Source organism: Eublepharis macularius, chromosome 1 (genome assembly GCF_028583425.1).
Source record: "Eublepharis macularius isolate TG4126 chromosome 1, MPM_Emac_v1.0, whole genome shotgun sequence".
NCBI classification, from domain to species: domain Eukaryota; kingdom Metazoa; phylum Chordata; class Lepidosauria; order Squamata; family Eublepharidae; genus Eublepharis; species Eublepharis macularius.
Genome location: NC_072790.1, coordinates 38,023,776 through 38,044,097, shown reverse-complemented (window position 1 = coordinate 38,044,097; position 20,322 = coordinate 38,023,776). Strand labels below are relative to the sequence as shown.

The 20,322-nt window shown below is 41.7% G+C and overlaps 1 protein-coding gene across 2 annotated transcripts in view; it reads right to left on the bottom strand.

The window, feature by feature from the left end:
- Positions 1-19,940, bottom strand: part of NEK5 (NIMA related kinase 5) — a 31,344-nt gene extending 11,404 nt beyond the window's left edge. For both annotated transcript variants that reach the window (XM_054985981.1, XM_054985989.1), the window contains exons 1-15: positions 19,830-19,940; positions 16,870-17,009; positions 15,591-15,687; positions 13,562-13,659; positions 12,560-12,643; positions 12,404-12,474; positions 11,903-11,989; positions 11,169-11,223; positions 8,377-8,577; positions 7,280-7,346; positions 6,137-6,273; positions 3,280-3,467; positions 2,768-2,834; positions 2,414-2,536; positions 540-623 (exon numbers count right to left, since the gene is read on the bottom strand). In XM_054985981.1, coding sequence (XP_054841956.1) covers positions 540-623; positions 2,414-2,536; positions 2,768-2,834; positions 3,280-3,467; positions 6,137-6,273; positions 7,280-7,346; positions 8,377-8,577; positions 11,169-11,223; positions 11,903-11,989; positions 12,404-12,474; positions 12,560-12,643; positions 13,562-13,659; positions 15,591-15,687; positions 16,870-16,986 — 1,476 coding nt within the window. In that variant the 5' untranslated portion in view covers positions 16,987-17,009; positions 19,830-19,940. The remainder of the gene's footprint in view (positions 1-539; positions 624-2,413; positions 2,537-2,767; positions 2,835-3,279; positions 3,468-6,136; positions 6,274-7,279; positions 7,347-8,376; positions 8,578-11,168; positions 11,224-11,902; positions 11,990-12,403; positions 12,475-12,559; positions 12,644-13,561; positions 13,660-15,590; positions 15,688-16,869; positions 17,010-19,829) is intronic.
- Between the last annotated feature and the right edge of the window lie 382 nt (positions 19,941-20,322).

Sequence of the window (20,322 nt, the reverse complement as noted above, 5' to 3'; positions counted from 1 at the left end):
GAATTTCTCTACTAAACTCCCGCTGAATATAGTATGGTGGGTCACTGAAATTTGGCAGGAGGTAGTGCTTTACAAATCTTGCATGAAGTGAAGAATGTTTATCATTGAGGAAAACATTCACAATACTTCTGCTCACAGAGAGGGATCGGCAATTTCCCTAGATTTTCCCCTTTAGTTGTATTCTTCTGTAGTACCTGTCACACCATTCTGAAAAGTCCATGAACTCTCAGGATCTGTTTCTTAGGGGTCACAGGGGTTGCAAAGGAAGGGGGAATGACAAGAACGATCCATTCCATAAACAGATCCGCTCCTAGTTCTTAGGAGTTCTGTTTGGTGGTAAAGAAACTAAAATGGCAGGCATCTTGTGGGAAGAATCTCATGTATTCTCCCTTAATGTTTAAATATAATGTTGGTACAACAGATACAACATTCTTAGTTGAAGAACCAAAGCCTGATTTAATTAATCATAACAATTCTTCACATTGTGGAAACGGAAGAGTGGGAAAGGCAGGGTAAATATTTGGACCGGGGAAATTTACCTCTAATGTTTCTGCTTTAAGTTTAATTTCATTGACTTCACTTTGGTATTGCTGACGAATTTTCTGCAGCTGTTCTAGGTATTCCTGTTGAATATCATCAGATTTAAAAACAAATTCAGCGTGCGTGTACCTTTAAAAATAACACCAATAATATATGTAACAGGCACAATCTAAGTAATATTGAGATGCACACAGTAAAAAGGACTCTTCTAATCTGGACTGGCAAAAAAAATGAAAAACCAGTTTTTGTAGCCAATGATATGTACAGCAGTTATAAAGCTGGCATCATATTCATCCAGATGGATCATATGATTACTGACAACTGACTAAATTCAAACCTACAGCCATACAGACTGTGCCTTGCAGTATGCTTCCACGACTGTTATAAAAATCTGAATTGAGTAGCGTTCTTTGTGGTTGACTAGAACGTGCCTTTTATAATTATGACCAAAACCTACCACATGTGTTATGGGCCGCATTATGTGATAGGCTGCCCTGATCTGGATAGCCCAGGTGAGCCTGATCTCACCAAATCTCAGAAGTTAGGCAGGGTCGGCCTTGGTTAGTAACTGGATGGGAGACCTCCAGTGAAGACCAGGGCTGCACAGGCAGGCAATGGCAAATCACCTCTGATAGTCTCTTGCCATGAAAACCCCACCAGGGGTCGCCATAAATCAGTTATAACTTGAGGACACCACACCACATGTGTATGATGGGTCACATTATGTGGCTGATCGGCCAATCACAGCCAGATATCTACACATCTTGTTTTCACTACATACGACAAGTATTCTTGCTATATTATTAAAGGACAGATCTAATACTCTTTCCAGTTACAGAGGGAAGCTGAAATCCCATGTGACTGAACCGGATATGAGTGATTTGTCCATGATGAGTATATGAGTGGAATGAGAATCAAGATTCACGACCAACATTATGAGCTATTGTAAAGTTAAACATAACAATGGTTAGAGGTGGGGAAGTTTCAAGTACAATACCACGGCATTAACAGAGAAATGTTTGCACATCTTCTTGATCAAATGGCTATGTTCAGATTCCCCCAAGATGATACAGCAACACTCTGAAGCCAACAGAGAGACTGCCATGTCACACAAATGTCTTTTGGATCGTGTTTGAATAGTTACCCACAGGCGAGATTCAGATACCACATTGCTCAATCAATGTATTTGTTATATATTAGTGTATATGCTGACTCAAATTCTGATCCTAGATCTAATAATAAACTTGAACTTGATATCACATCGCTGGAATATATTTGAGAGACATCAATGTTTTTTTACCAGTGATTTTTACTTAACTACTACCGAAGGAAGTATTCCGATTACATCCATTTTACAAAGAATGGAAAGAAAAAGTGGTTAGGATCCAAAAGTTATAAAACAGGTTCCACGCACAAAGTAGCTTGTCGCTGGAACTAGCAAATACAGCATTAGCTCAAGTATTTCAGCAAGACAATGTAGAGGATTCTAGGTTTCAGCGCAAGTATTTATGTGCAACTGAACATATGGTAAAAAGACCCTTTCAATGGCAACATCATCTGTATCCCTTCACTGTTTGCAAAGAAATACATGTCTTGTGCATTCCCTCATAGCAGCTTTACACAATTGCAGAATATATTTGAATACTAGCCTAGCAAGCTCGCAGCGCAATCTTAAGCAAAGATACACACGTCTATGTCCATGGATTTAGAAGGGTGTATCTCTGCTTAGGATTGCACTGCTGATATCAGTTTTACATCAATGATAAATGAGGCCGTTTGAAGAGGTTCTACGGTTTCTTCAAACCATATGCAAGGGGAGTACTAATAGTGTTTGGGGCAAGCTATTGAGAGCAAAGCAATTCCTCTTTCTCACCTGTTCTTTCATTTCATTTTTTTGAGAATGAGTTTTTTTGAGGACTTCAAGCTTCTCTTCCTTTATCAGTTGACTCTGCACATCATGATAGTGAGGAATATCAGCAGATGATGGTCGCAGCCCCTATTAATTTGAATAATATAGATATAACATATAGAATGGACTTTCTTCCCTTTACTGAAACCACCCTCATTGAACAGTAAATGAAAAGGTGTAAAGTCACCACGGTTTTTTTCATGTTAACACATTTTTAAAAGTCTTCCATTGGGATTCCTGCACTAATTAACAACAGAATTTCCACTAATTTATCCATTCCAATTTATGAATTCATTCTATGAATGAGTATTGGCTTACAAGTTGCTTCTCTACTTTTATCTTGTATTGCTGGGCATTGAATCGTCTTTGAAGGTAATCTGCAGGCCTAAGAGAAAACAGAAACATTAACTGAGCAAATGAATGTGAGACAGACATGGCATTTTATGTTCTATTACTGATTTCCATAAGCTGAATATATAATATAAAAGCTGCCTTAAATGTTAGATATACGGGCTTTTTTTCATTTTGCATCTCTGGTTTGGGTCATTAACGGCCTAATAATCCCAGGATGTTTCCACCTGCAAATGGGAACAGCCGCCTACTGCAACATATTTCAAAGCGCTCATTGCAAATAAAATTGCTAATATTGAGTTTCATTTCAGGGTCTCAGCTCTGAATCCTAACAGGCCAAAATCAATAGGCTAAAGCTCTGTATGGAATTAGACAGAGGAACTGGAATAAATGAGTAAAATCTTACAAATTCTTATATAGCTAGAATTCCGGTATCAGAATTATTGGCTATATAAACATTCAAGAAAAGAAATTACTACCAATGAGATGGAGGAGGTGGTGGTTCTTGTCCTTTCTGCTTAAAATAGTCTTCCATTCTTTGGCTTATATGAGGACAGTCGTCTTCCCCAGAGGCCCTCTTCCGCAACTTCTCAAGCTTTTCATAATAATGGTTATAGGGCCCATACATTTTGAATACCTCTGGCTTCCCGCACAACTTAAACTTGTGCTGAAAACAAATCACAAATGAGAAAGTGATTAAGGTAATGTATCCAAAACTCTAGATTGGCATCTTTATCCATTTTGCAAATCATATTATGCTCTTTCCTGGGCTCAGCGAATGGCCTGGAAGCACTCGAGGGTGTACTGTTGTTCAATGGAAATCTGGAATAAATCAGTGCTTGGCTAAAAGACTATTGAGCGAGCTAGACTTTTACCCTTATTTTCTATTATAAATGACATTCAATGTGGTGTTACTCCAGATGCAAACTTTTTTGACCTCTCCAAGGAAGAGTGAGATAGAAATAATATAAATAACTAAGCATATTTCTTTCCTAGTCCCTTCACTGCACTAATCCTATTTGTGTATTAGATCCAAAATGTACTGTTCTAAATATGGAGTTGGTGAAGAAAAGGATACCTTTAGATCTAACCCCTACAGCTAAAAATTAACGTTTTTAAATATCTGCCCTTGGACCTTTATTGCAGCTCCTCCTTACGTTGCTGTAAACTTTTACCACAGGAGGGCTCTGGCCACAATCAACAATTCTTTTATTTCCACTCACACAGAGCTTCAAGTGTTTGGTGCAGTGGTTAAGAGCGGCAGGACTCTAATCTGGCAGGACTCTAATCTGGAGAGCCGGGTTTGATTCCCTACTCCTTTATTTGAAGCCAGCTGGGTGACCTTGAGTCAGCCACAGCTTCCTCAGAGCTCTTTCAGCCCTGCCTACCTCACAGGGTGATTGTCATGAAGATAATAATAACACACTTTGTAAACTGCTCTGAGTGGACATTAAGTTATCCTGAAGGGTGGTATATAAATTGAATGTTATTGTTTTTGTTATTATTATTACTCTAGACCACCTTCCCTTAGGGGTTTGAATCCCATTGCTAACAGCACCTGTGCAGTTTTGCCCTGTTTGTCTGACCTATATCTCACTGCTTCCCAAAAAGGTTTTGCTGCCTCCAAATGTTTATGCCATAGATCTCTTCCATTTAATGGGTATTATAGGAAAGCTTTGTTAGAGATGGAAGTATGACAGAACGGTCAGTGCATGGGAGTCGTGGTGAGGAAAAAACGGCATCCTTTCTTGCTTAATTAGAAGTAGAATTTATTTCTAAGAAAATAAGTGTGATGGTTGCAGAGTCTTGATAAGCCTATTGGTTTCAGAATAGGTTCATAAGCTTGGTGGTTTCAAAAATAGCTATATCTTATTAAAGTATACAGTCACACAGAGTAATTTTCCACGCAGATCTTCACTAACAGACTTCTCATCCACACAGACATAGATTCCCTTCAGGTTTTCCACATAGATAGAATGAGACCCTTTCATGCTTCCACACAGTTTGCCTGACTGAACACTTTCCCCTCAGCACTCTTTCTGCATCTGCCATATATTCCTCCCACTTGGGTACAGCTACCATCCAATCACAGCACGCTTCACTCACCCACCCAGCCCCCTCCTTCCCACCTCAGAAGCCTGCATTTAAACCCACATTAATAAATATTAAAAACTCCATGTTAACCTGCAGAAATAAAATACAAACACTTATTTACATGCAAAACACTACAGTACTCTACTGATTTCCACCACTTCTTTTCTACTTTTTAAGAACAACTGCCAACTATCTTGGCCTGCCAAAAGACTAGGCAACCCACTCAACAACTTCTTAAAAACATTCCCTACCCTGCTTTACTCATCCAGGGCATTATCAGCTCAGCTTCTATGTAAGAGAATGACAACAGACTTTCATATTATTCATGAATTTTATTTATGAAAATACGTATATCACATCTCTCCTTCTGGCTCAAACCACATTACAAATTGTAATTACAAACATCACGATTTAAAACCAATGAAATAAAACTCCAAATAATCCCCACTACCCCAAAGATACCTGCAGTTTATATTCTGTTAAAAGCCTTGACAAATAAAATGGCCATTCAGTGTCTCCTAAAGATTTCTTAGGGCAAGTGTCCCCCTCACATCCTCGGGGAATTTGTTCTACATAGCAGGAGAGACAATGAAGAAGGCACAGGCTCTGGTTGATGCCAGGTGGGCTCCCTTAAGTAAGGTAACCACTAGCAGGTGGCAACCTGAGGACCTCAGCTGATAGAAGGCACTCTTGGCCACTATGCCAATGTGTTTGTAAAACTGCAGGGCTGCATCCAAACGGAATTCTGGCAGCTCTGCAAAGTAGTCATGTGTTCAGGTGGCCCTGACTAGCTTGCGAGGGAAAGGAGCTCTTTAACCCTCGCTCTTCAGCTGGTTGGAGCAAGTCCCCCCCCCACCAGCTGAAGAGTGGGGGTTAAAAGAGCTCCTTTCTGCTTGGCAAGCTGTGGGAAATGAGCTCTTTAATCCTTGCTCTTCAGCTGGTCAGGGGAAGCTCCAAATGGTCTTTAAACTTCAGCTGAGAGGAGGGGGATCCCCCCTCCCAGCTGAAGCCTCCCTCCCTCAAGCTCTTAACCTGCTCTGTAAATGCCAACTCCACTCCATCTGGTACAAGTGGATCCAATCCCTCTAAAACTTCAGCCTTCCCAAATTCACAGTCACTTATTGGAGTACAATTTGGACTGTAAGCCTTATTAGCCTTCTCAGGCAAACATCGTTCCTGTCACTTACCGCTCCAAGGTAAAAGTAAACAGCACAAAATAACCCATAGTGAATTTTCCATTACCTGGTTAACAGGATCCCGAATTTTTGAAGGAGGTTTGCATTCATTTTTACGTAATAATTCTTGTTTTCCAACATGCACCTCCATCTTGGGTCTTGGAGGACGATGACCATGGATTCTTACTTTCTGAACTTTAGGAGCTTATTTAAGAATGTAATTAAATACAATTTTGATAACAGAATGCATTATGTAACTATGACACAAGAGAATCAGACTGAATGGGATCCATCAAAAAGATGCATGTTCAAACCCCTACTGTGCTCTGAAGCTTGCTGGGCGATCTTGGGCCCATCGCATTCTCTCAGCCTAACCTACCTCACGGGGCTGGTGTCCATTTTTCTGTGTATTTATTCACTGGTTATGGGTACATTGAATATTGTTTACAATTGTACAATTTTTGCCATACTGTGGGTACAGGTGGTGTTTTCAAATTGCAGTTTACAGTACACCCCTATTTTTTTATATAATTTCTTGTACTTTTGTTTTTGCATGCCTATAAAAGATACCTTACCTCAAAAGGCAAAGTGGAGATTGTAATGCACGTTTATGCTTTTTAGGTAGCAGACTAAGATACTTGCATTGAGCCCAGTGTCATATTGTGAAGAGTACACACACTACAATTTCATCGTACTGCAGAAAACCTGGAGCAAGCTAGCCTTGCTATTGTGCTTGCATAATAAGGATGACTCTTGAAATCTCAAGTGCCAGCCCAGTTCAACAAAACACACAGGGCTTTGTTTCAGCTGGAACATGGTGGAACGGAGTTCCGGAACCTCTTGAAAATGGTCACATGGCTGGTGGCCCCGCCTCCTGATCTCCAGACAGAGGGGAGTTGAGATTGCAATCTAAACTCCACTGGAGATCAGGGGGTGGGGCCACCAGCCATGTGACCATTTTCTCTGAGGGCAACCCACTGAGTTCCACCACCTCTTTTCCCAGAAAAAAAGCCCTGAAACACACATGTGTATATATGCTCTGCTGAATGCTGGCCTTGCTATTTCACATTTCCTTAGAGATATGGATGCCTGCTTACTTGAAACATATCAGATTATCACATTATCTCAGCATCAGCTCCATTTAATAACACATTTTTATGCACGTACATATTTCAGTACACTACAAAAGTTTTATGTTGCAACAACTTACCAGATGACAATGAAGCTTGTGGTTTTTTCCTGTGAATAACAGTGTGGCTGAATTCTTCTTCCAGTACCTATAAGCAAATATAACAGACAGTCATATGTGTATGTGAATACACACATCTCTATCTTTGTGCTGTATATTCGTTGATTCAGATATGTCTCATTCAGTGCCCTGTTCAAGCGCCAAGCACATTCTGGTAGCCCAAGGTGCCTTTGGTATTTTTTTTATGGAAAGCAGCAATATTCACAGGATAATTCTACTCTTTGGTGAACACCTCCCTAGATACTACACAACATGTACAGTGGACAAAAGGAACAGGATATACCTCCTTACTAAGAGAGAGAGAAAAAAAGAAGACAAGGGGCATGGTTAACAGCCAAGGAAAGAGATGCAGGGCTGGCCCACCCATTGAGGCTGGGCGGCAGCCGCCTTGGGCATTAAGGCGCTGGAGGGGGCACCAGCCCGGGGGCGGGGGTGTGCACCATGGAGCTCAATCGCCGTGTGCTGCTGCGCCCGGCCAGGAGAGCATGCTGGTGGCGGCAGCACGGGGCCACTGAGCGGGCAGCATCCCAGCCCTCCCGCCCATTTGCTCTATGCTGCCGCCGCCACCGCCAGCACACAGCTGCGGGCCAAGTGTGGCAGGCGGCCAGGGCGGTGCACGGAGCATCTGAGCTGGAGGGCTGGGAGGATGCACACTGCCACGTGCTGCCCTGGCCGCCTGCCGCGCCTGGCCCACAGCTGCTGCGCCCGGCTAGGAGCACGTGCTGGCGGTGGCAGCATGGGGCAGCTGCGCGGGCAGCCTCCCATACAGTTGTTCTGCAGGCCAGGTGCAGCTGGTGGCTAGGGTGGCCGGCTGCGCCTGGCCCGCAGAGCAACTGAATGGAAGGGCTGGAAGGCCCCTGTGCGTGCACCCAGCCCTGCGTGATGACGTCACACGCAGTGATGTCATCATGCAGTCCAGTGCGCGCATGCGCGCAGCAGCAACCCTTAAGCTGCTTCAGGCACCAGTGATGCTGGCACCGGCCCTGAGGAGATGGCTTATATTCTTTTATTGGGTTGAACCTCTTGGTACCACTCTCAACCGCAGGAGACAATCTCACCTTTGGAGATAAATACTTCTTTATTCGCTTCTCCAAGAAGGGCTTTTTCAATATGGAGTTGATAGAAGGGCGGTTTCTTGGAGCTGTTTTAAACAACTGGGATATTAAAGTTCTCACGTTGCAGGAATACTTTGTAGAGACTGGCATGAAATGGCCCCTGCAGATTCTCAGCACGAGTTGGTGCATATTGGTGCCTTCAAACTGACATTAAAATACATTCCGTAAATAGTAAACTGCCAAGTATTGCGGCCTGTGCTAATTCAAACACAAACATTTAAAAGTGTTAACAGGCAGCCAAAGCTGAACTAGGAAAAAGGAGTCAGAGCTTTCTCTTTAGTAAGGTCTTCCAGTCAATTGGGTTAGCTTTATTACCGGTCATCTGTGATGTCTTCTCCTTTGATCTTAAATGCTAAAGACTAGATTATGGGCAATGTGCAAGTCCAGCCATACCTGTATACTAATTAGTTGGAAAAGCTAAGATTCTACTACTTGGGAATATCAGGTTTAATCTTAAAAAACAAAAAAGATCTAGCCCTCCTGGCTGTAGAAAAGCCAGTTTGGTGTAGTGGTTAAGAGCACAGGACTCTAATCTGGAGAGCCGGGTTTGATTCCCCACTCCTCCGCTTGAAGCCAGCTGGGTGACCTTGGGTCAGTCACAGCTTCTAGGAGCTCTCTCAGCCACACCCACCACACAGGGTGTTTTGTTGTGGGGATAATAATAACATACTTTGTAAACTGCTCTGAGTGGGCATTAAGTTGTCCCGAAGGGCAGTATATAAATCGAAAGTTATTATTTTTATATTATTATAGAAAAGATCTGAAAACACATGGACAGAATCCAGTAAAGACTCAGGATTCCAGCAACTAACAATTAAAATTTCTTGATCTTCAGCCCCCCTCCCTTTTTCTGCTACTCCCACCTTCTACCCCATGTCTTCCCTGGCCTTGACTATCAACAATTCTTCCTCTGTAATCTTTAGTTTTACAACAAAAGTATTGCACTAAGCTAAGAACTTGCACAATATGCACCATTTTCAACGTGTATAGTTTGTAGTTTCTTCAGCACAGCATCTTAAGGAAAAGCTACTGGACTTGTTAAGCTAAAATTCCTCCACAGAAAGCAAATTCATATATTTTAAAAATGATTTAAGATCTCTACAAACTGTATGATGAATCATGCTTTATCTGCCTTGCTTCAGTTCCTGTTGAATAATGGATTGCTCCTCACTGGTCATTCTAGACTCCTATTTTATGCACTCCACCAGGGCTTTTTTTCAGCTGGAACGCGGTGGAACGGAGTTCTGGAACCTCTTGAAAATGGTCACATGGCTGGTGGCCCCGCCCCCTGATCTCCAGACAGAGGGGAGTTGAGGGGTGCCGCTTGGCGGTGCGGAGGGCAATCTAAACTCCCCTCTGTCTGGAGATCAGGGGGCGGGGCCACCAGCCATGTGACCATTTTCTCCGAGGGCAACCCACTGAGTTCCACCCTCTTTTCCCAGAAAAAAAGCCCTGCACTCCACCATGCTTCATCTCTGAAGGAGCTACCTTTCAACGGCATACACAAGTTACCAAAATGCCTCTAAGATTTTACACACTCACAGTGAAATCTTAAGAAGAGTTACAGTATAAGGCTGTTGAAATCAATAAGCTTAGACTGGAGTAACTCTTCTTAGGATTTCACTGTCAGTTACATGTTTTAATCCTTCCAATGTCAACACTGTGTGTAACTAGGTGCCAGGTTCTAGACAAGGGGTTGTATCCCACAAAACCTTTTGACTGATGGGAGGGAGGCACTATTAACCAATTCCTCCCTCCTACAGCAAGTCTCTAACTCTCCCTTCATGCTGGTCCGGGGGGGGGGGCTTCCTGCAGAAGCAGGGGGGCATTTGGGCTGCAGCAAAAAGGGGGGGACATGAGAAAGTCACTCACTCGATGGAAATCCTTCTGCCAGTGGTAATTTTTGGAAGGATTCAAGAGAACCTAGTGCAACTGTTCAATAAACCACTCTCTAAATACATGTCATATTGAAAAGCTCAGTGTAAATGTACTTTAATGCAGGTGAAAATCATTACTACACAAAGTTAGATGGAAATAATGGAAATAATTCTACACTCTTACTCTTTTTAGACACCATGATTTCGTGAGCAAACCTGTTATATGGCGCCTGTGCCAAGTGATTTTTGATTGTACGGTGTTGGCTTAGGAAATGAATAAGCACCTCTTCCCATATTACACCTAGAAACGGGGGTTCTTTGCTATATCTACAAAATCTGGAATTCTAGATAGTCTGCAATCTAGCACCTGTTGACTTTTTTTAGTAATGCTTCTAAGGGCCGAACAAGATAAATAAATATTCTTTTCAAATATTGAAAGCAACTTTTGGAAGAGCCCAAAGTGGACCAGGAACACAGCCCTGGAGGAGGGGGGGGGGGTGTCAATCCTTCCCTCACACCATTTTCCCAATGTAAATTAACCCATAGAAACCAACAAGGAAAATATACAGAAATATCTATGGGTACCTATAATTTTCCTACCCTTGGGCAAATATCAGGGAGGAATTAAACCATGGAAAACAGCATGTGAATAAAGGGTTAAACTCCCCATCCCTGCAAGTTATGTCTCCAAATCCTCCTCCCTTGTGGTGGCTTTTAACATTTGGGGGGAAAAAGACCGATCTCCATTTTGCCTAATTTGGTCTCAACAGCTGTCACTGAAAGGCCACACTGGAACAATCTCCAGTTCTGGTATTATGTCCGATGATAAAAGACTAATTGACTTATAAAAATACTTACAGGATGTTTTAAAGTACACAGTTCGTATAAGACACAGCCAAGAGACCATATATCTCTGTAAAAGGAAACAATCAGTGTATCAGGGAAAAATGAATCTAGCAATGCAGCAAGAGTATCCACTTTGACTCTGCATTCAGTAACATAATTCACAATATTCAGTTTATGTGAACTTATGGAGTTTGTACCCTGACCTGAATGAACCAGGCTAGCCTGATCTCGTCTGATATCAGAAGCTAAGCAGGGTCAGCCCTGCGTAGTACTTGGTAGGGGGACCACCAAGGAAGTCCAGAGTTGCTAAGGCAACCCTCTGTTCATCTCTTGCTATGAAAACCCTATAGGATCACCATAAGTCAGCTGCGACTTGATAACACTTTGCACACATGCACATACACACACACAAACACACTGGGTTTGTAGTATACTATGAAAGCTAATAAAAAAGCTGGTTCAGAATTTCAAGCGATTAGTCTAGTCCTTTTACCAACACTTCAGATCCAATCTAAATGTTTAGAATAAAATGCTGAAAATTGCAAGATATGTTTATTTGATAGCTGCAATAAATAAATTGAAAGTTCAAAAAAATCTCATTTGTAGGGAAGTTGCTATCCTGGAAAATGGCAGACATAATTTCTTCCATTAAATGATGAGATTATAAAACTGTTTCAGATTTTCATGCACTCATGCTGTGGAATTTTATGGTATGGAAAATCAGTGAGAAACAGATAGATACTTACGTTTTATTGTTATATGGGCAGTTCTCACAGATTTCAGGAGACAGGTAGTATGGTGTTCCTACACAAGTACAAGCAAATTCCATAGTACTAAAGAAAACAGTAATTAAAAAATTAATGGGGTTGAACAAAAAAACAATTGAAGGAATTTAAAAGATTTTACTTTGAAAAATGGTTATAGCTATGTTACAATGTACAAAAATTATATTCATTGTAATCTCATGGTCTTTTAGGAAACATCTTCACTATTGTGTTTGTGTCCTTTCCAAAATCAGTAAAAAATTACACATTTTCTTCCATGGTCTTTTTAAAAAACCAAAATTCTTTCTTAAGCCAACCAAATGTATTACCACAATCCATGAATGCCTCCCACTAATATGAAAAGCAACAATTTATAATGAATTGAGTATGTACATTCTATTCCCCAAATTTTTCTCTACCACAATACACTATGGAACAAAGTCACTATTAAAAGATCTGGCATCAAGAAAAGAACAAGCTTACTCGCTTAATGTTCGTGCGATCCCAAAGTCTCCAAGTTTTGCTATCATTCCATTATTGCTGAGAAAAATGTTCTGCAAAGAAAGCGGTATGACGGGCTGAAGATATAATGAACATTTTTGCCTTGATAATGAATTAAAAATGATCTCCAATAGTCACCTGTGCTTTTACATCTCTGTGTAGAATCTTCCTGTCATGAATATGTTTTAGTCCTAAAGATATCTGGACAAACCAATCCAGGATCTACATGCAAAAAACAAAATACACAACACCTGATATATCACTAAAATTTCCACTAGAGTAGACTACTGGAAAAGGCAGACAAAAAAGAAGAAACCTTTCCTCAAAGGCACATTAAAAAGTGAAAAAAATATTTAGAATGAGTTTTGTATACCCCAAATAATAAAAAAATAAAATGTAGATTCGACAGCACCACTGCTTACACCAGGAACACATCTATTAGCTACAATGGCAGTTCTACTTGTATAAAGGATAATAAAGAACAATAAAATCCATCTGTTTAGGATGACACTGTAAATGTGCCTTTGAGACTCACTGTCCTTCAGAGTGTTGCTTCAAGAAGAAGGAAGCATGAGTTCAAATGCCTCCCTTGATAGATGCTGACCTCCCCCAAACTTGGCCCTAGCCACTATATTTCCGAAGGTCAAAATATACATTTGTACATAAGGAAATCCAATCAACAACAGAGAAGTACAGAGCCAGGAGGAGAAACCAATACATTTTATTTATTTATACCATTTTCAGTCCAGTTGCACCTTAAAGACAAACAAGTTCCCTTTGGAGCTTTGACTCTAGAAAGCTTATACCCCAGAAATCTTGTTCTTTAAGGTGCTACTGAATTGTAATCTTGATCTGCCACTGACCAACCTGGCTACCCACATGAACCAATCCATTCAGAAACCACTGGGACTAGAACTCTGCTTCCACAGAATTTCCTGATCATGTAACCAAAGTAAACAGATATACGTCAGACTTTGTGCTGCCCCCAATAACCCAAGTCCAGGATGGACCTTCTGTTCTTAACCTTCTCCTATCTGAGCCCAGGTTTGTATCTAGACCCCTGGTCCAGTTTGCTCCAGTTTGTTTTTTCCTATGAAATGAAGGATGGAGGAAAACAGTCCTTCAAAAATGCAAACCTACCCTGTCTTCTTCAAACAATATTCCACGCTGTTGATTTATCTTTTTCATTAGATCACCTCCATCACAGTATTCCATAATAATATATAGTTTATTTTTCTCTGCAATAAAATAAAATATATTGGGCTTTGAATACACTTCTGCATTTAAAAAATATAGCAATTAACCACCAATTAATTTGCCAATGAAATGGTAAATTTAATCAAAACAAAAAGTTGCTGTTTTGTTTCTTTTTAACCACTTTTCTGCTAAAATCTGCTCAAAGGTGTGTACTATTTAACATTTATATTCACAACTATTTCTAGAAAGAGTTCAATCCATTAGTCTGTTAAAGGCACAAGAGCAAATTCAATATGAATAGCTGTCTTTCAGAGAGTAGCAAAAACCAGTAGCAGACCAAAAACACTCAATTTCTTATTTACCTCATAATAAAATGCAAAGCAACAGAAGTTGTAATAGGAGACTACAAAGTGGATGGGAGGGAAGCCGGAAACTGCCTCATCATGTTATGAGCACTCAAAAGCAAGAGGTTATTTATTTTATTTGCAAAGCACTCAGGGTGCTTCAAAATATAAGTCAGGCCCAGGGCTCATTTCAAGGGGGAACGCGCAGGAATGCAGTTCAGGCAGTTCCCCAAAGAGGCCATATGTCAGGTGGCCCCGCTAGGGTTGCCAGCTCCAAGTTGGGAAATTCCTGGAGATCTAGGGAATGAAACCTGGAGAAACCTGGAGAAAGTGGGGTTTGGGGAGGGAAAGGACCTTGGCATGGCATAATTCCATAGAGTCCACCCTCCAAAGTAGCCATTTTCTCCAGGTGAATTGATCTCTGTGTCCTGGAGACCAGTTGTAATTCCAGGAGATCTCCAGCTATTTCCAGGCTGGCAACTCTAGGCCCCGCCCACCTGACTCTCGGCCATTTGGGGCCCGTTTCAGCCTGGATTGGGGCCGAAATGGCCTGGATCAGGCCTCTGACGGGTGGTGGATCACTCTCCCACTCAGCAGTGGCCCGATCCTGACCATTTGGGGCCCCTTTTCTGCCATTTTCAGCCCCTTTTTGCCATTTTGGACCCAATTTTGGCCCTGAATGGCCAGGATTGGGTCCAAAACAGCCAGGATAGGTGATGTCAGGGGGTGTGGTATATGCAAATCACTTATGCTAATGAGTTTGTGGGATTAGCAAATTTATATTAGTAAAGACTACGGATTAATCATATAGCGATAATATTAAGCTAGCAAGAAGCATAAAATGGTTTCTTTATGTTTTAAAGTAACTGGTCTCTGTCTTTAGCCACCCCCCCTTCTTCTCCCTAGCTGTACATGGAAAGAGAGAATGTCTACCCTTGAAGATAGATAACTGGATATTCCTGAGGGTATATGAAAAGGGCAAAGCCAGAAACAAAGGGAGAATTATAAGTTCCACCCCCTTCCCCCTTTTGGAGAAGAGAGTTTGTGTAGAAAAGTAACCAGTTGTGGAATGAAGGAAGATGCTGCTATGGAGACCAAGAAAGGATGGCAAATGATGTTGTCGCGAGACTGAACGGTGGACAATAGTCCAATGTAAAGGTATAAAAGTGATCAGGTGCCTTATTTTGAATGTGACTTTCGTTTCTCCAAAATAATGTCACAAGCCCTTAAAAGTAACATGTGCTCCTTTGTTCTGGGGGTACATTCTGAGCTCATCTTGTAGCCTGTACCTATATTTGCAAATATACTTTTTTCACAACAGCCCTTGTCTGTCTCATCTCCTCTTTGCTCAGCGGATTGGAGGGGCAAGGGGAAAACACTTTTGTGTAACAAGTTCCTCCAGCTCTTTTTCTATGAAATGACCCCTGGTCAGGCCTATAGCAAGATGTCACTTATTTATGCAAGGCTTCAGGGTAATCCAGAAGCAAAGGAAGACATCAGGTTTCCCTGTCACAGCACCCATGCTAATTGTTCCCAAGTATTTTAGCTTCTTATTGCTAGAGGAAACAACAACAGCAACAATATTTAAAGAAGACTTTTTTAAAAAAAACAACAGATAAAAAGGAGACCTTGAAGTGAAGAGTAGAAGGCTACTATATTAGGGTGCTTCATCTTGGCTAGAAGAGCAACTTCTTTCTGAGAGGATTCTTTTTCTTTCCTAGGCATCTAAATTAGTTTACAAACAAATCAGTTATTCATCCAACTCGTATGTAAATGGAAATCATCATAACCACGACAACAACGGTTAAAGGTGTGTTCCCCTACAACAGCTTCTGTCATCTGAACATGCTAAAAATTCAATACTGAATGGTCTCGTTTCATGTATGCTTCACGGTACTTATGGGTTGCCGGACAAAAACTTCGGTAAGAGCTGAAACTAGACCAAACACTTATGGATCTGATTCCTTGCTTTAACTCGGACTCATTATTAAAGGGAGAAAAAAAGCCATGCATTTTAATGACCTCTTTGGAAGAAGCTTATATGCACTTTGAATTTTGCATGTATTTCACTGAACATATGACACTGCCTTATACTGAACCAGGCATTGGTACATCATGGTCGGTATGGTCTACTCAGACTGACAGCAGCTCTCCAGGGTCTCAGGTGGAGATCTTTCACGTCTCCTACAAGCTGATCCTTGTAGCTGAAGATGCTGGGAATTGAACCTGAGACCTTCAGCATGCCAAGCAGGTGCTCCACCACTGAGTCACAGCCGCTCCTCAGAGGGGGGACAGTATACACACACAATAAATAAATATATCAGACTATCAATGAAAGCATGCACAAGAAACCTGCCACATGGCCAGTGGAATGCTAATCTAGTGGGTTTTCAAGGCTTGGAAACAACTGAAAAAGCACTACGAAAGGCACAGAAGCAGTTTTATCAGTGGATGTTTGTTCTTCTTTTCAATGGCCAGACAACATGCTTGAGAAAGTACCCCGATGGCAGTCCCTGCTCTGCCTTTGGCTACAGTTACACAATTATCTAAACAAGTTCCGTCTCTCTTATTCGTTCTATCTTGATCTGTGTACATATGTCACTGGGTAGGTATGTCACTACCTTGTCGACAAACCATTGTTGAGCTTGTATTTCACATCATTGCACTCTGAAACCTTACAACTCACCCCCGGTCCCGCCCAAGATGCTCAAGTGGTTAGACAATTCAATTCAAAGTTAATCGCTTGTACAGCAGGCACTAAGCACAAAAATACTTCGCTTCTTCCTACTCGCTGCACATTGCTGATGAAGAAGCTTGCTAATCACCCTGGAAACACTCGTTCACAAACCTAGAGTGGTACCTATGGTTTACTAAGACATTTGTGACCGAAAAACAATAGTAGCTTACCTTTGTTAAATTGACCTCTTTGATAACACATTGTTGGTCATCCCCTTTTCCTCTTGCCAAGAATACTTTGCCAAAGGCACCTTCCCCAATCTTTTTAACAATTTCATACTTATCCATGTTATTTTATTTCAGAGAAACATCTGAAATACAAAAATATTACAATTATGAATATCTGAAATACAAAACGCTCGCAATGTCTCTATTCCATACTGTACACATTTTCTGTTCAAATGCCCCCCTAAATTGGAAACTAGATTTTATTAATGGTTTTGGAAATCTGTTCCACCGAGTTCACTGAATCTGAATTAGGAAATATGGTATAGCAGCTAGAGTATAGGTCTTTTGCCTGGGGTTGAATCCCCGTTCAGGCCGTAAAGCTCACTGGATGACACTGGGCCAGTAGTCCAATTTAAGAAAAACATGGAAAGGTCCCTGGTAGATCAGACCAGATGTCCATCTCGTTCAAAATTCTATTTCACACTGTTGCTGATCAGTTGCCCTGAAGAGGCAACAAATAGGGAACAGAGGCCAAGACCTCCTCTTGTTATTGCCTCTAAACAGGGGTTTTTTTCTGGGAAAAGAGGTGGCAGAACTCTAAAGAGGGAAATAAGGAAGAAACACATGGGATTCTTTGAAATAATATTTTCACGCACTATTGTCAAGTATTTTCAAGAGGTGCCGGAACTCCGTTCCGCTATGTTCCCGCTGAAAAAAAGCCCTGCCTCTAAACACTGGAATACAATGGTTTACTGCCTCTAGCCTGGATGCAGAGGTTCCCTTTAATCATCATGGTTACTAACCACTAATGGACCAATTCCCCAGGAATCTATTCTAATCCGCTTTCAAAGCCATCTATGCTAGTTGTCATCACTATATCCACTGCCGCTGAATTCCACAATTTAATTATTTGTTGAATCAAGAAGTACTTCCTTTTGTCTGTCCTGGATCTTGCCCATCAGCTTCTTGGATGCCCCCCTGAGTTCTAGTATTATGGGGAAGAAAGTTCCTGCTATCTAATTTATCCTAATTTAGCTTATTTCATAGGATGGGGAAAAATGGGATGATACCATCAACATGAGATTTCTAAAAGAGAGGCAGGGGAGAAATGTGAGGAAGAAAATAAACCAAGATTGTTGAGAAGGTAAAAAGATTTCTTTTCCCTTTCCCAAATTATTACAAGTGAAGCATTAATATTAATTTGTGCCCATGACTACAGAATTGGAGAAAATAATTATTTCAGATCAGTTATCAGGACCTGGCATGTGGGAAACTGCATTCACTGTGTGTAACAGACCCCCCCCCCCAAACCTTCAGGAAAAAAATAATGTTTTACTTTAGCTTAATTAAATAGCATTATTTTGTATGTATGGGATCAGACAAGGGGAAGGAAGAAGGGAGTCTTTTTCTCTTACACACACTGTGGATTGTTCTGTCTTCCACCTGATGAATGTTGCTAAAGGTAATCTTTTTCAGTGGTCAGTTGCTGCTTTAACATCCTGTAATCATCTGTCAAGGGTGTATATGTGTTCTGCAAAGTACCTTAAGAGCTGGTTTTATATATTGGGTGTAAATAATCAGTGGAATGAGGTAAAAAAATGAAACCACTTTATAGAGTCAGACCATTCATCTAAGTTGATATCAGCTGGACACGTGCTACAAGAGGTAGTTTTGTTATTATTTCCAACCAATGAGCAGGGAGTAAATGCATGAAGCTGCCTCATATTGGGTCAGACTATTAGTGTAATCAGATCAGTAGTGTCTGGGCTCTGGGGTCATAGAGAGAGAGATTTTTGACATCTCTCATTTCCTGACCTTTTTTGCTCTGGAGATGATGACTGAACATTCTGCATGCTAAGCAGATGCTCTACCCTGATACAATATAATGAACATGAAACTGCTTTACCCTGAGTCAGACTACTGGTTTATCAAGGACAATAGATCTCCAGAGTCTCAGATTTCACCAGATTTTTTAAAAACTCGAGGGGAATTGAACCTCGGACTTTCTACATGCTAAATGACAGCCAATGCCCACTCACTGCAAAACTGAATTATTGAGGAGGGCTTTTTACTCAGATAGAAGGGATGCACTGTAAGGAAGTGGTCTCAAAGAGATGCATAAGTAAAAGGATATGGACTATAGACTCTACAATCATGTACAATCATGTCTGTTGCTCTAAGTATGATTCTACTGGGTAATTTCTATGTTGTTTACTATGCCAGTTTTAGAACTGCTTATGCTCAGAATTTCTTCAACTCTGTATCAGATTTCTGCTGGTTTAAATCTTTGCAAATGCCCATATATACCATATTATATTGTTCATCGAAATATCTTTGAAACTGACTCTACTGACTCACACTCTGTAATCCACCTTGAGTATCAATGATAAATGCGGGCTTTAATTAATGTAACAACACTAAAAAAAAAATCTAAACAAATGGGCTCGAGTCCAGGAACATTTATACCATAACAGTAATAAAAGTTTAATCTTTTAAGTTGCCACACAACTTCTGTTTATTCAGAAGTCGTGATGGTTAAGTTGGGAGTGATGGTGGCGCACAGTGGTTCAGTTGTGCGGTAGGGCATAAACAATGCACAAAAGTGTGGGTTTCGTGTACAGGATTTCACTCATGTATGTACATGTATGTATCATGTATATCATGCATATGTACACTTCGCCCACCTCCCTATCACTTGACAGGACACACAGGTGGTTGTTATTTCCTGCCCAGTCAGGAGAGATGAGGCGGTGCCCCCTCAAAAGGCTTTCGCGCCCATAAAAGTAAGGGGGGGAAGGGAGGCCCCGTCCCCTCCCCAGGAAGCCCTCACGGAGCGTTGCTCCATCCCCCCCACATCTCCCCGCTTAGGGACCTTCCCTCCCACCACCCATGGAGAAGGCAGGGGGCTTGCGGCCCCTCCTTTCTCCGTTGCCATGGCGACAGAGAAGACGCGCGCGCCTTACCGAGTGCTTCACGCCGGGGCCGCCTCCGGCCTTTCCCTCACGCAACAAAGCCCGCTCTGAGGCCGATAAGGGCGGCAAGGAAAAGAAGGGCTGGGAAAAGAATGGCTGGGAGCGGCAGAGGGATTAATAGGCTGCCGCCCCCGACCCTCTGGACTAGGTCGGGCGAAAAAGACAGCACCGGTCTCCTCCCCAGCGGGGCGTGCCTTGTCGGTGCGCCTCCCTCTCTCGGATCAAAGGCTGTGCAGATTCTTCGTCCTATTTTTATACCCCCTACCAAGTGAATCAAGCGGCGTTGCAGCCATTTGATGTTAGGAAGACGAGCGTTTCTTCCCCCAGCCCAGAACCACGTCCCTTGCAATAAACAAACAAAACAGGAGCAGTGGCCGCTGGCGAGGTTTGGAGAGAATGGAACCAATTTCTTTTGCTTTTGTACAGCACCCTTCGCTACAACCGTTATAGCGGTGCATGTGTTTAACGCACGCGTAGTTTTCTT